The sequence below is a fragment of the Scophthalmus maximus genome, chromosome 2 (genome assembly GCF_022379125.1).
Source record: "Scophthalmus maximus strain ysfricsl-2021 chromosome 2, ASM2237912v1, whole genome shotgun sequence".
Taxonomy (NCBI): Eukaryota; Metazoa; Chordata; class Actinopteri; order Pleuronectiformes; family Scophthalmidae; genus Scophthalmus; species Scophthalmus maximus.
This window is the reverse complement of record NC_061516.1, coordinates 16,418,455-16,434,641: the sequence shown is the minus strand read 5'-3', so window position 1 is coordinate 16,434,641 and position 16,187 is coordinate 16,418,455. Positions and strand designations below refer to the sequence as shown.

The following is a 16,187-nucleotide window of genomic DNA, read 5'->3' as shown; positions in this document are numbered from 1 at the left end:
AAGTGGCATCGGATACTAAGTACGGTGAACACAGACGAAGGAATCAAATCAATTAAATCTGATGGATTAACAGCCTGATTGAAAATCCTATGAAATATGCTGCTCATGCAGCTGGCACACATAGACTTCAGCAATATTATGCTTGAATTGCTGTTTCTGCTCCAATCAGCAACATGAATCTAGACTGTCGGATCTCAAATTGAATGTCTGCGGCTCGGAGCGCCTCAAACTACCTTCGTCTTCTATAATAATGTTGAGGTTTGCGCCCATTCAAATTCCAGATGAGTTAGGACACGGTGAAACTGTTTTGACTCCGATGCATTTCTGAAATAGCGCATTGACGCTTCCTCCATCAGAATGCTGCAGGCATGAGTCCAAAACCCGGAAATAAGTTATCATATTCACACGTCCGGTTCCCTCGCCCTGAAGTTGATGGGTTTTTTGAAATAGCTTTTTGGTTAGATGACTGAAATGTGGTCTGTGATTAACACAAGTTCAAGACATTATCATGTTTTATTCTAAAACATTTAATATCCCAGTGAGATTTACATGTCTTTAATAAGGCTGTTGCTAACATGTGGCTAAATGAAACCACTGAGGTTGCCGGAAACATTAAACGTCATCATGTCGAACACGAAAACCAATCTACACACTAGTCAGTCTTTACAGCCTTGTGTCTATACTGTACTCACACTCTCGCAGACTGACTGTCTAAGAAGAAAAGCTTTTGCAGAAGCGTATCAAATCAAATCATAAGCACCCTGTTACTCTTCTCATAAATGCAACCACTTTTATGATGAGTATACAAAACCCAAAGGTTTTTTTGGACATTGTGATCTAAATATTTAGTATCACAGATTAATACCGTTATTGAAATATTTCTAGGGCTGTTAGTTTCTTTGTTGAAATCAACCAGTATTTTACGATGTTGCCATATGTGATCTGTAAATGTATTAACTCAAACAGTTCTATACTGAATATTTATTGCATTTAAATGTAACCCATTTTTTTATGTTGATTATTTGTGGCTAATTCTCTGCATTTTATGTATTCATCCAGTGATAAGCTAAGTATGTAGTGTAGGAGTTACCATTGCTGGTTGTGTCCACCGTTCTCACGCTGGATTCTAACTGCTTTCACGTGCAAAGTTGCATTATGGGTGATGACGGCACCAGGTTTTGACAAGTATGATACATGTACGGATTAGTTCTGACAAAATGAAGACACGTGACTGTCTGTACTACTTTAAATAGACTACCACTAATACCCTCGCTGCTGGTATGTATGTATGTATTCTTAATGCAAAAAAAACTTGAGTTGGTCAACTGTTAGGTATTCGTGCTTGTTTAAATTTTGCATATGGGCAGGTAAATACGAGTTTGCTGGTCTCTTCTCCCCCATACACATCGACAACCATCGTCAAGGCTATGCTGCTTAATGAGTTAGTAAAAAAAATTCAGACCACTGGATATGAAGGAATTTTAGGTGATTGCTAATACATTTTCTTGTTTGATGATTTTTTAAAATCCATTTTCAGTTGCAGTCACGACAGCATGTACTCATTTTCAACATTCAATCCAATCTGAAAGAACAGAGCAATTCAATATTATAAGCATAAAAGCAGACTATATATGATATGGTTATTTTGCTGAGAATTTGCACTCCTTGTATGACTCTGTTTATCTATTACAGCAAACGCTTTCTTCTCTTCCGTGCAGTTTTCCTTTTTCGTGTATATTCTGCTTTGCTGCAGATCTGGAGCAGAGCAGTGTGAACCTTGCGCTGTGATTTCTGTCCTAACGTGGTCTCCTCTGGCCTGTCCACTTGTTTCAGCCTCCACATCCCGAGTGCAATTGCAATCAACGTGTTTGATTTCGGTTAAGACAGCATATATGATGATATAATAATGATAATTGTACAGTTATAAAAATCACAAGCAGCATTTGGGCAAAACATACACGTAGGCAGAGAGAATATTGTTTGCTTGTTTGTGTGTGTAAGATGGTACATGTAAGTGTTTGTATATCTAGGCCTGCCTCACTATCATCCTTGAGGGTAATGTAATATGTGACCTGAAGGAAATTGAGCTTTCTCTGATAGACCTTCCGATAACCCCTTCCCTTTGCTTTCCCTCTCTGCCACTCCTGCAGCAAAAAATCAAAACTGTTACATCACACTGCAGTGACAAACTAGACAAGCACATTTTTTTTTACACTTAGTGCATTTGATCTAAGCATTACATGCTTTCTGTATGAATCAGTCTTTGAATATTGAATTGTGCTAGAAGATATCACCACCGAGAGAAACTCACTAAGCAATTTTGTCCACTTGAGACATCTCTCTAGAAGCATTTGCTGCTCTCTGCCTCATCACAGCCAGACAGTTCTCACACCAACATGGGGGCCCTGCAGGACGGAGTGCAGCAGATTTTTACTGAGTGTGTTGGGAGCATGATGAGGGGTCACATACAGTGCAATTTTTCTTGCATTCAACTTGAAAGCATACAAGGTTTTATTTTGGTTTTTTTTGGCACTGATGGCCATAGCATTAGTGAACTTGCTCACAGTCTAGTGGTTTAGGGGTTGGTTCAACAATGCTCTGAAATAACACCGTATTTAAGAGGCACCTCCACAACTAGTTCAGCATGGATACCAAAAAAAAAACATTCTCTGAGATACTGTGGCACTGCAGGATCAGAAATGTGTTACATAATATATCCAAAGTTGAAATTTGAGAAATCCTTAAATTTGTTAACAAATCGCAATTGTATCACTGTGATATCCCTACAGTATTTTTGTGCCAAACAAAACACTGCAGGGTATTTTGTTTGGCACATGTAGACAATTGATTATTTAGAAACACAAGTTTTGGACTTTTAATTGGCTTCATCTGAGATCCAGTTGAGCAGAGGACTAAACAGAAAGGGTAGCAAATGAAATGCCCAATTAAAAATGACACTAATGCATTAATGTAGAATTTGGAAATAATTATCTTAATGTACATTTTTATTGCAGCTATTTTTCTATATAACACGCGCCAATGAATGTATCTCAATGCCTTTTCATTCGATGGTTTGTTGTAAATATAAAGTTTATAAGATGTTAATCAGAAATCTTATAAAGGAATTGTGGCATAAGTTGTCAAATTTCATTGCATTAAAAATAATTTGAAAACCCCCCCCAAAAACAAACGTAAACTTAATTCTCATTCATGGACACTGAGCCATAAGTGGTGCATTGTTCTTGAAAGAAGAGTACGTGTGACATTTTCTGGTGGTAAGTTAAGTGGACATTTTTAAGGGGCATCTATGCAATTATGAACCAAATGCATTTTTGTATTCAAAATCAGTATTGCAACTCAATGTAAAACTGCAAATTTTCAATTACTGATTCATTGTTTAGCAAATACAATGTCATAAAATAGCAAAAAAACACTAATAAATAATTCCCCAATGACATTACATGTATTGAATATTAACACTGGAGAAGCTAGAACCAGAGAATGGTTGGCATTTTGGCATAAAATTACATTAAAATCACATGAAAGATGATCAATAATTAAATGCTCATTAACTTTTCCTTGATTGGCTAATTGATCTAATTAACATATTGTTGTAGGACAAAAAAAAACCCTTCATTTTGCACCTTGGATTCCTCTGATTAAGTATAATTTAATTTAATCCTGTTATCACTTGGTGCTTCGTGCTTTTTTAAATGACTCTCCAGGAAGCCTGTGTGGAGGAGCTTGCCACATACTGTAACCAGCATACTGAGACAATACATGCAATATGACCTGTGTTTAGGATGAGGAGTGTGAGGCATTGCAGCAGGGTAGGTGGCCTATAAATAGCCATAGCCCAGGGACCTCTAGAAGTCTTTGACTAGCCTTGACACAAACACAAATATCTGTTGGATTAATGAAATTGTCATAGTTTAGTAGACATAATTCTTGCATGTGTGACAGATTGGAAAGTATAATTCTTCAAATAATTTATGCTTCTGATAACAGTTACATAACCCAGCACTATAGTGAACATTATGAATATGCATTCTACACGCTGCATTTTGGAATTGTGGACCTGACTTGTAAATCTCAGGTACTGTTTGTATCGTTATGTTGCAGTAAATTAGATTTCCTGCTCTGAGGCACATACTTCAGTATAACCTGCAGAACAAAATCTACAATAGAGATTATTGGAAATGTATCAGTGGGTTCTTTGAAGTGCTTTTTTTATGGGCCTGTTTGATCACAGGCTTTGCTGTGCCCTTAAAAGCCTCGTCCAGAATGATATGGCTTTAATAGCGCAGCTGTAATTCATCACATTTTAGCTCCTTTGCAGCTGACAAAACTGCTGCGGTGAAAAAGACACAACAAATCCACTGGGTGTCTTTTTGTATAGCACATAAAAATAAGTCTTAGGACAGAAATTTCAAATTGCGATATGTAAGGGAGCGGTGACTCTGCTGTTTGTGCTTCGAGTGAGCCAATTTAAGTAGCGTAGCCAATTCGATGTAGACCGTTGAGGGTGGGTCAATACCCTATATCCCTCCACTGAACTCAAGGAATACCTTACCTGATGACCTTTGAAACAAATTATGCTCCATTACAATGAGTGCATTACAGTACGCTGCTTAAACAAACAAGAGCCTCACAGAGAGAAGATGAAGAGATTGGCGATATTGATTCATTTACACCATTGATGTGTATTGTCAATGTATCAAACGTAGGTGACGATGCAGCATCTTGAAAAGTAACACAGTTAAGGGGCCATTACTACTGATACTGATGGGCCCATGAAGGGGATTAGTGATGCACGGAGGCTGCAGCACATCCACTGATGGTGAAGGATCCATTATGGATCGCAAAAGAGCCTCCACTGGTTCCACCAATGTGTAGGGAACAAAACAAACCCTATCTATGTCTAAAAATCCAAGGCGACCGATGTAAATGTCACACAGCAAAAGCAATCTCATGTCTATTATTATCTTTCTCGACCCTTGACACTGTATTCAAAGCGAAATGACGCATTAGTGAGGCAGTAAAGAGCAAGAATGTTGGAGGAAAATGTCTTACCATGGCCTCCTCTGGTAAGAAAAGGCATCCTGTTGATGGCAATAGGAACGGTGCCATGCTTATTGTGGAAATGGTGGACATGGTGCGTGGTGCTGAGACTAGAAGACACACGTGCTGTTCCAGTCTGGATGGGGAGAACAGTAAGCAAGGCAAACCAGAAGACTAGTCTCGAACAATAACTTAGGCCCATGCCTAGGCTAAAGTGTGACCAGCTCCTCCGCTGTCCGAGAACAGGGGTGGCTGCAAAGAGGCTGCCCATATGTATGAGATCTGCGTGGGCCCAGGACAGATAACTTGGCCAAGCTCTGGCCTCTGATAGTTGAACTTGCAGACCACAGGGCATCTCAGTGATAATCTGGGCCCATTTCTTTCATAATTCCTTTGGTTCGGTTGGGGAGTTCGAAGATTGTGTTGAAAAAATCCCTTGAGTTTGTGAGAAAAAATACCCAAAAATGGATTTCAAGAAAGTAGTCAAAATCCAATACAAGCTGATGTGGATAAAACTGAGGAGCAGCCGACGGATCTATTTTTGGTTAACGTTTTGCCATGGCAAAATGTCTACTGCACAGAAAAGCCAGTGTCAAAACCTCACTGAAAACCATTCCAAAGCACATTCTTCGGAAAGTGAGCCAAGTGCATCCAAAATGCTGAAAAGATACACATCCAAATGAAGAATGGAGATGAATTCACCTGTAATTTCACGCAGGCATGTTGCTCAACCATGACATTTAGGCATGGAAGGTGGCAGGGCACAGCTCCATGTGACAAGAATTCTGATAAGAGTCTCCATCGCCCACAGGTAGAGCTTGAGGACATCTGAGCCTGCCCACTAAGAAGAGTGCCCCTCCACCGCAGCAGAAGACATAACACGCTTCCGTGGGAAACTGGATCATTTCATTCAGCAAAAAGGACAAGGAGATACAAATACGCACGAGGCAAGACGGGTGAAGGGTGATGTGGGAAGCTTCGCTTTTGTTCTCCTTTAGCCAGGGCAAGGGAAGAGAACAGAGATAGGGGGGGGGGGGGGGGGGGGGAGTGAGAGAGAGAGAACAGGGGAGCAGTATCTGCAGCAGCGCGGTGAAGGAGAAAATCCAGAAAATAAATAAATAATTTCTCAGCAGCTCCTCATTAACTCTATCAAAGACGCGGCAAATCCAGCGAACAGTAAACTGTGGCGTGACAGAAATCCGCCAGAATGCAGCCGAGTCTCTCTATTTCAAATGAACGTGTGATTCTCCCTCTCGCACTCCACCTGCTCAGTCTCATGCAGTAAAGGCTACTGCTGCATTCCCCTCACTGCTGCTCCTTTTTTTTTCTTCCTTTATCCTCTCCTGTATCCTTTCGTCCAGATCGGCTGTGCCGCCTCATACGGAGCGCGGTAAACCGGTCTGTCTCTGGAGGAGGGCAGGTGACTCTCCTCCGATGAGCTGGCTTGGACGCCAGAGCCCGAGATGTTGCCTTGGACCGCTGCAGCGAAAATTATGCTAATCAAAAAGGACCGTCATTTCATTATGAATCCCGGATGGGTAAAAAATTCCAGGACAGTCTGGATCCCAGCAATGAATAACCTTGGCTTGGAGGTGTGGTCTAATGAAGGCGAGTTAAAGGAGGTCTTCTGAAGGCAATACTGTAGTCAGATGCTCTGATCCGGCGAGGCACAGAATGTGCCTCCGTGTGTGTTTGTGTGCGCGCGTGTGCATCTGAGAAAGAGAGTCTGAGCAAATGAGTGTGGGGGGTGGGGGTGTTTGAGCGATAGCAGGAGGGAGGGAGAGAGAGAGACAGGAAGAGACAGCAAAAGGGAAAACAGGCAGCCACGGCGCAAGCACACAGGGAAATAGTGAGGCAAGAAAATGGGTTGTGTGAATAAATACATGCTACAGATTCCCAGCACACTGGCTTGCAGGTCCTGGCAGTAACACGTAGGAATCATACTGCAGAGGAGGAGCCTGATTTAGGTAAGCTGTCAGCGCTGTTAGAGAATCAACACAAGGGTATTGGTATGGACGTGCTCTGAACATAAAGACTCGAGAGCTACACTACGCATGAATGACAGAAACACAAAGACCTGTCAAAAAAATGTAATGCAGCTCACCACCTCAGGATGAGCAAGCTACGGGCTAAGGCATTGTAATCCATTTTGAAGATATCAGGAGCTTGCATTAAAATTTAATCTCAAGCCTCTCCTTTCCAAGCTTTACGCGGCAAATACCTTTGCTGTTTTAACACTCCAAATCAATTTCCTCTAATCCTTCTGCCTGACGTGTTCACCACACATCTGTATACAAGTCACCCCTCTGTTAGAGAGCTCAGTGGCTCTCTGCTCACATGCTTCTTAACCATGCAGAACTTACTCCTGGCTGTAAGCGATCTGAGTTCAGAGGTATCCTGACAGTTTGCGCGTTTTTGGGGTGGGGACATCTGACGGCAAGATGGATTGGAATATATTGACACTTGAGAGGATGAACACGTTATCAGAGCAGGAGAGACAACGTGGGGAGAGACTGGAGGAAGGAGAGAAATACACGAAACAGAGAGCGGGAGAGAGATTGCAGGGGAGCAAGGAAGGGAGAGGAAGAGAGACTGCATCTATATCAGCTAAATCACGGTCGATAGAGATATCAGCTGGGATTGCCTAGTCGGTTGAAAGGACACGCATGGAAACAGGAGGACAGAGGCGACCCATGCAGCACCACCTCTCATAGTGACAAGAAGTCGACGCAGGCCATTACTCAAGCAGTGGAGGGGGATGGGGCGTGTGGGGGAAGCAAAGCTGATTGAACAAAAAGAACAGAGGAGGGTTGAGTGCACAACACTCTGGAATGGCAAGTGCTCTAACAACACGTCGACATCCATCTGCTGAAATTATGAACAAAAATAAATTGGACCAATTGGCTTTTTTCTCCCCACAATTCACAGTGACAGGGAGATTTTTTTTTACCCTTTATTCTCGTCTACAGTTTATGTAGCGCATTCAAGCTTAATCAAACAGACAACAGTGCAGTTGCTGAGCACTGCCTGGCTACAACATGTGGACACACGTACTGCTGATGGTTTGGTGTGGAAACACAATCACACACACACATAAATCCTTCGACGACATCATTGGGAAAGAGGGGTTTTATTTCTACAATCAAAGCTTCAGTCATTTCCCGTTTCACCAAATAAAAAAAGGGCAGTTATGACTAACAACATTTCATTTTTGATGCTTTCTAATTTACACATAGTCATGTGCAAATAAAACCGGTTGGCCGTTTACTGAGAAGTTGGAATGTGATGATTTATGGCCAGTGACTTGGTTCTGTCAGGCTCCTTTGAGGAGGTGGATATCTTGATATCATGGTGAGAGCTGTCTAGAATGAAAGGCTCACATTAATCAGTTGACGTGCTTAAGGGTTGCTCAACATGATGAAAGCGGTGCTATCTGGACAACAAGGGGAGGCTGGGTGATAGTAACCTTGTGTTGTCCTTGGTTATCTAATAAGTTGGGTATCCCACGCAACTCATCCTATCAACACACACCTATGCACACTTCATAGGAAACATCAAATACGCATTTGATGTGTAATAATATATTTGATAATGGGCTTTATTCTTAAATGAATTCGAATAGACTTCTCTTGGATTTCGTAAGGGGGAATGGCACTCCTATAACTGCTCTTACTGCAGTTTCAGTCCAACAAACCTTTGATTTGCATTTTAATATTTTCCTACAGGCTATTTGAAACCTTTTTTCCCCCTCCACTTATAGATCAGTTTGGCAGATCTCTATGAATTTACATAATCACATTATTGTTGCGTCTATGGAATAATATATAGCCAACAAGCCGCACACTTATAATGTTTTAGATTTCTTCGCTGCAAAATCACATGAGATTTTTGCAAACTTGCAAATGACATGATGTGAGAAGACGTGTACAGCGTTTGAAAGACTTAAGAAACCTAAATGTGCACTGTTTGTTCTCAGGAGGATTTGTGAGAGAAGATTTTTCACAGACACCCAGTCTCGCCCCAGGGGGCAAAGTAGCAGGATTAATCATAGCACTTTCCGATTAATTACTCATAATGCGAGCATCCTCTGAAAGGCATGGCCTGCAGTTCTGATGCTGGGATGATTTCATTAGGCTCAAAGCACCAACACCTAAAATAAGCCTGGCCTTAGATGGTGCAAGGAAAGGAGAGAGAGTGGAAAATATCAGAGCAGCAGAAGAGGTTGTTGGGTGAATTCTTCAATAATGAAGGAAATCTTCATATAAGTCACCAGCAGAACCATAACCACTCACTGATGCCAGTTAAAAAAAACAAAACATGTTATTATTATAATTATAATGAATTGACAGCAAATGGAAACTTGTGGAGTAAGTTTTGCAGTTGTGAAATAAAAAAGAGAGACATGAATACAAAAGGAGGTCGGGTTCATCCGGTAAAAGGATGCACAGCTTTATTCACAGAATTTTCCCCTCTCGATTCAGATCTAGATCAAATATGATATTCCACATTTTCTTTAACCAACTTTAGTGTCTTCAGATTGTCTCCTCTGAAATGACACTGCATGTGACAGTAGGTTGTGCATTGTCAGCTGCACATCGCAGCGTAAAGACTCTGTTTGCTTGTTTGGTTTAGCTTACCGGCCTCAGAAATGTCTCCATTAAAGAGAAAAGTTGAAGCCATAGATTGTGAAAAATGGATGTAGACTCCGGGTCCGGAAAATAAAGGCAATGTGGAAGTGCCAGAAACCTGTATTCGTTCAATTGACCAGCAGAGGGCGACTCCACTGGTTGCAAAAATTAGTCTCTTTATTATAAAAGTCTGTTAGAAAATTACTCTATTTCTCACTTGATTTATAATGTCAGTAAACATTTTTTTTTTAGAAGTTCATGGTCTCAATCTCTAGTTTCAAGGTCATTTTCCAAATTATGATCCCATTTGAAAGTAAAATAGACGGTAAAGCAGGGTATGCATTGGGGCGTGGGTACAGCATGATTGACAGCTTGTACTGTCGCAGGTGTAGGTGGACATGCAGTGTCCATAAGCTCTAAGTCAGACCCACCTTCTGCTCCTCCAAATATGCTTACCTCTGGTTTCGAAAAACCAAGAGGGCGCATGTCAACAAAATGAAAAACGTTCAATGGGCTATGTCGCAGTGGGTTTTCAGCATTCCTAGCAATACAGAGAAAGCCCCACAACAAGGGGAAAGGGGCAACAGTCTCTTGAATTTTAATAACCCCAAATTCCTAAATATTGTACAATATTGTACCCCCCTGTTCACAGTCTAGCTTTGTCCCTCACAAATGCCGTCAGCCGTCACCATAGGAGGAAGATTTTCTTCTCTTGCTTGGCGGAGGTGTTCCTCTTCCTCATTCTAATCACCAATTTTGACGATGAGCCTGAAGAACACCAGCAGGATAGTTTGGCAGAGAAGCCGTCTTGCCTGTTATTCGCCCGATATTGCCTTTGCGTCGATTGCATTGCTGATTGGCTCGCATCTTGGTCATTAAATTTACATTAATGAAAGCACTATAGCAGAAATGCATGACTGATTTTACAGTTGCTATGGCTGCAAATTTTGACGGAGCCTCGAGTTGTGTCCAACAGTTTAACCCCTTGAGGAGATCCATAAGTTGTTGAGGATGATGGATGGCTTTAATTATAAAGATTTGCTGGCCAGCCTCTCTACATGCATGAATATAGCATATACTTATTCATTACATTGTAAATTGAGGACTTTCAGATTTTTTCATTTAATATGTCTCAAACAGATTAACAGAGATTTTCAAGTTGAGAATCTAAAAAAACAACCTTTTTTTTGCACCCTGGTCTTCCTAATAGGACTTTTGTGTGTCTTTAAACACAATCCACTCCATGCAGGAGCTTGACCTCATTTTCATACCATTTGGTGGAATATTTAAGCGTGGAGTTCTTTCCTTTCCATGTCTCTCTAGTATCTAGTTTCCTAGCAAGTTACTACACAATGATATCTCACACATTAATGATTCTCTTCCTCACTAATCAGTAGGTCGGCAATTGTAGTGAAAAGCTGTGCTGCTGTGACTATTTGATGAAGTAGCTACTGGCAGTGAAAAAAAAACAACTAATTGGTTAGTTTCAACGTCAAAACGTACAAAACAAAGTTTTTTCCCCTCTATGTAATAAAGCAAAGATGAGAACCATCTTGTGAACTAATCTATATCTGTGTCGCCTTCGGTGTGTATGACTCATAGTCATAGGAGTCAAGTCATAATTAGAAAATCTTTAACTTGTTAAAGATTCAGCAGAGACAATTTTATCTATGACCTGCTTCTCATTTACCACCTGGTTATTATTTATCATTTATAGTATTGTTTGTTGTGTGATCCCAATGAAAGATCCCAATAATGCTTTGTTCATTTCAATATGAAATGAACACAGCATTATCTGCAGATTACACAAAGCAACAACCAATTATGATATGAATAAAAGACTGAAGAAACACAGGAACTGAGAAACTATATTATCATGATATAGAAATACAAAAATAAGGAATACTGAATAGCAAAATACAACTAATAAAAAAGAAAAGTGTGGAAAATAATGACAAAATACTAAAAGAGGGGAGATGTATTAAAGTTGGCAAAAGCAGAAAGGAAAAGTAGGGTATTAAAAGGGAGTATATAAAACAAATAATAGTATATAGCATATAGTAAAACTGACTAAAATCTATAAATAAAGAAGCAAAAATAAATTAATGAAATAGAAATAAATTCAAATAAGAGAGACATTGACCATGGTAATAAAAATATGCTTCACCAACGTTTTGTTTGTCTGACTTTGGGCAGAATTAAAGGCCTCTAGAGGAAGACCTGAGGCTTCTGGAAAGTTCACATGATGAAAGTAGGTCTGATAAACAGGCAGCACCGAGACCATTAAGAGCTTTATAAAACAGTAAAAGGATCTTAAAATCAATTGTAACACTGGAGTAATGAATACTCTTTTTCTGGTCTCAGTCAATACAGGTGCAGCTGAGTTTTGCAGCAATTGTAGTTTATGATAGAAATAAATTATATTTCTATTGCAGAAAAGTGCAGAGGGGAAGTAAACGATGGCTTGTTAAATTATTATTACTATCAATCATCAGGCTCATTCCGGCCACAACACCCTCACTCTGTCCCCTCCAACCTGCCAACGTGTTTGCATGGAGGCTTCGCCGAGACGTAGCGCTATTCCAAATGTGATGGTAGAGACGGAAAGTGAACTATAAATCCTTCCAGCAGCACTCTCTAACAACATGATAGCAGAGGGGTGAGACCTTAAAAACAATCTTGCAACGATTGGCTCGCAACCATCTAGCCACACCAAGCTGATGGAGAACCGAATCCATATGCACAGATGAAGATAGGGGAGGAGGTTTAGAGAGGCAATTCTGTTCCAGGTACACTAACCCAACAAACAAGTCGAGTCACACTTTTGCTTGTTGTCAAGCAAACCATAGAGAAAGTAACAGCTCTCTCCAAAACGTTTGTCAAGATCACATCAATTACCTTTTTGAACGTGTCAATGAATACTGTATTACATTCACAATGTGATAGACCACAGGACAGTGAAATTACAAACATGCCACCCCTGCAGTGGGCACAGATAGGTATAGTGTTATATTGTTAGGTGTCTGAAAGATGCATGATACCCCTTCAGGCGTCGCACATAGCAGCACCACCATTGTAGATGACTGTCGCGATTCAACAATGGTGCCCAGCTTGCCTTGAAGACAGACTGTATATGGAATCAATTTGAATGGGCAATGGATTCCCATGTGTGATGAATATATAATTACCTGCATTACAGTGTATACAATGTATAAGGGACAGTATCTAACTGTAATCACCATACGAATGAAGCTTAGCAGATCTTTTTTCATTATTCAGTGAACATAATGGAAAGTGAGAGAACAATCTATCAAAAGGAATCGGGAGCAAAGGAGAAAATGTAAAGGTTTTCTTCTGCTGAGCACGAGGGGAGTGGCGCTTTGTTGTTGAATGACCGCAGAGTGAGCCAGGAATAGAGACGAAGTGACAGAGAGAAGGGGGAGATAGAGGAAAAATTAAAGACGGGAGAAGGGACAGTTTGTTTGTGTCTGCGAGAGACAGAGATATAGGAACAGAGAGATCACCGCTGCATTTGCGGGACAAACTGTTTATATCAAATGCAAAGCCTGGATTATGTGACCTGCCACAAAATATGATCCCGCTCACACATCGTATTGCTAAATTACCTCCATCTTAAGTTTGTGCAGAAACATTTAGCGGGGTCTCAAGTCCTGCCTTGTACAACTGTACAAACTGCAGTATAATGAACAAACTGACAGAACCATTACACAACAACTCTTGTGAATTGCAATAATACGGATAATAAATCATAAAAAATAGGTGGTGAAATTGGGCCAATTGCCTCATCAAGTCTTTTTTGGTAGGTGGATGTTTGCTTAAGCACCGCAATGCGAAGCAAGCTGAGCTCACTTACAATAAAATGTGTTAATCAACTTGCTTGTAATTTGCCGAAAATTATGTAAATAGAATAGCTAGAATAGCTTTATTGTGAATTTAAGATCAAATGCTTGTTTTATAAAAATCAATTTGTACATAAATAAATAGTAAACAGACTGTATTTAAATAGCACTTTTCAAGTCTTATCGACCAATCAAAGCTCTTCACAGTACAAGTCACATTCAAACACACACATTTATTCATAGTGCTACCCAACACTTTTTCTAACACACATCAATTATACACTGCCAGCACAGCCATCAGTCAAAGTGTAGGGTAATTGTAAGTGTCTTAACCAAGGACACTTCGGCAAGACTGGAGGACCCGGGGATCGAAACCATTGAACCCTCTGGTTGGTGGAAGTCCCTCTCTATCTGCTGACCCACAGCCACCACACATAAAGTATACATACAGTATATTTCTGGACAACATACAGCACAATCACATTTGTGACTCCTGCAAAATGAAGGATTCTTGTTGAAGATCAGTTGCGGTGAGGACGACCACACGATGTCTCGTCACTTAGGCTTTTAACGTCGCCACAAAACTTGACACGCATGTCAAGTCCTCCATTTATCTACAAGTCTTCTAATTACACGGGATGGTTACAAGGACTACTGCTATACGCAGAACATTGCAGCTGTATATGTTGTTATGCCCCGTTTCCATTATCTAAACTGCCGAATGCCAATTTAATATGGATTGTGAGTTTTAATAGGTTACAGAAAGTGGGCTGAGAGAGTGAAGGATTAGTGCATGTTTTTTTTTTTATCAGGCCACAGAGCAGCGCCAACAGCTGAGGACAGCAGCCAGTTGATCTGGCTGAGTGGGAAAGACAGCAGTTGTGACCACATGTGCATATAAATCCATCTTATGTTGAATAATATCATGAGGGATGTATAGTCGACAGTGCATGGATCATAGTGTCTCTATCGACTGCATGTGAGGCTGTTTTTAGCTTGTACAATTTGAGTCAGTATGTACAGAGATAATCCAAGGTGAAATCTCTTCTGAGTGGGCACACCAGGAAAAAAAACACACTTTATGATACTAAATATGTATCATAATTTAGAGAGCAAACATTTGCATTTTCTTTACATAAATGAGGTGTTTTGTATTAATGATATATCAATAGACAAACACATACAGACACACACACATGTGGACATGTTTCTAATTTACATTTAACATTATGCAATATTACCTTTTGTCAAATCACCTCCATTATTTTCATGTATAATATTATATTTGCATTAAAATCATGGGAAAGATGATTTTGTAATTATATATTTTTTTTATTTAGGCACTGGTCTTCTTGCTTTTACTTCGTACACTTGATATTTTTATACTCACTTATTTGTGTATACTTTATTGTTCTTATTCTTTGTACTGTAACTGTGGAGCAAAATTTGGTACAATCATTTCCTTCAGGATCAATTAAGTTCTATCTTTGATATCTTAACAAGATCCTTGTTAATGGTGCAGTTTGGTGTATGGTAACTTCTTCCTGATTAAGTATTGAATAGATCTGCTGTTTCAATGCATCTGTAATCTAAGCACACACTGTACGGCCCAGCTTCCATGGTCTGTAAATCCTGTCATGTTGCTTTAAAAGCAAAGCTGAGCGACAGACCCGTTTTATAGCTGCAAAATTACATTTCATTGGACAGAGTCGCGCTTGTTAAACTCTTTTATGGGCAAAGTCTTACATACATCATATTTAATCCAATCTAAACAATAATGATGGTTATAATGTTGATGAATGGACTTATATATTTACTACAAGTTGTTGCTGATGTTATTTAGAGTCCAGAGTGATGTGACGTTGTGGATCCTCAACCCAACGTGTAGACACAATGACATAGCAACATCGCATGCACTCTGTCTTCGTAAATTCTTCATTATGGTTTTTACAATTTATGCTCACCAAACAGACTGAGAGCTACGGCTTAGTGAGAGCAACAGCAAGTAAATGATGTATAAGCGAGTGTGTCTGTGTGAATGTTCGAGAGAGTGACAGAGACAGAAAACAAAGCCAGAGAGAGGCGGACTCTGAATCTGAAGGCCTCTGTGTGTGTGTGTGCGCGTCTAGCCTTTATGATGTAAACTGAATGTAACCTTTCTTCTCTCCCACAGCTCCTGCAGTAGGGACTAGGAACCCCCCCCCCACCAGCAGCCATCATAGACTACCATTCATCTGAGGCTCAGCTGCTGCGTGGTTTGGGTGTGAAGTGAAACCCACCATGTTCCCATACAGAGCGGGGCACAGAGGGACAGTCAGAGCGGCTTGGAGACTGACCATTTGGTAATCAAGCCTTGCACAATGTCAGGCCCCAAACTGGACAGTGCCCAGGAGGAGACACTTCAGGGAATTTCATCCAGGACAAAAAAAAATCCACAATGAACAGTGGCACTAACTGCCAATGTGAAAAAAGTCATACTTTATCTTGTATCTCTTCACACCCACAGCACTCATTGTGTGCAGAAGCACCGAGCCTCTTGCCAAGCCGCTGACCCCACTCTTACGCCAGTTATTGCCGTAATTATACGCGCACTCGGTTGGTTCACCTGCAGTCATATTATGATTGCTGTTACTTCTTT

At 40.4% G+C, this 16,187-nt stretch overlaps 1 protein-coding gene across 4 annotated transcripts in view; it reads right to left on the bottom strand.

The window, feature by feature from the left end:
- The window catches only part of nrxn2a (neurexin 2a), a 120,344-nt gene that overhangs the window by 20,979 nt on the left and 83,178 nt on the right, over positions 1–16,187 (bottom strand). For 2 of the 4 annotated variants that reach the window (XM_035625839.2, XM_047329601.1), the window contains exon 1: positions 5,074–6,839. The exons of the other annotated variants lie outside the window; for them this stretch is intronic. In XM_035625839.2, the coding sequence (XP_035481732.2) occupies positions 5,074–5,416 (343 nt within the window). In that variant the 5' untranslated portion in view covers positions 5,417–6,839. Of the gene's footprint in view, positions 1–5,073; positions 6,840–16,187 lie in introns of those variants that run through there. 4 annotated transcript variants of the gene reach the window in all.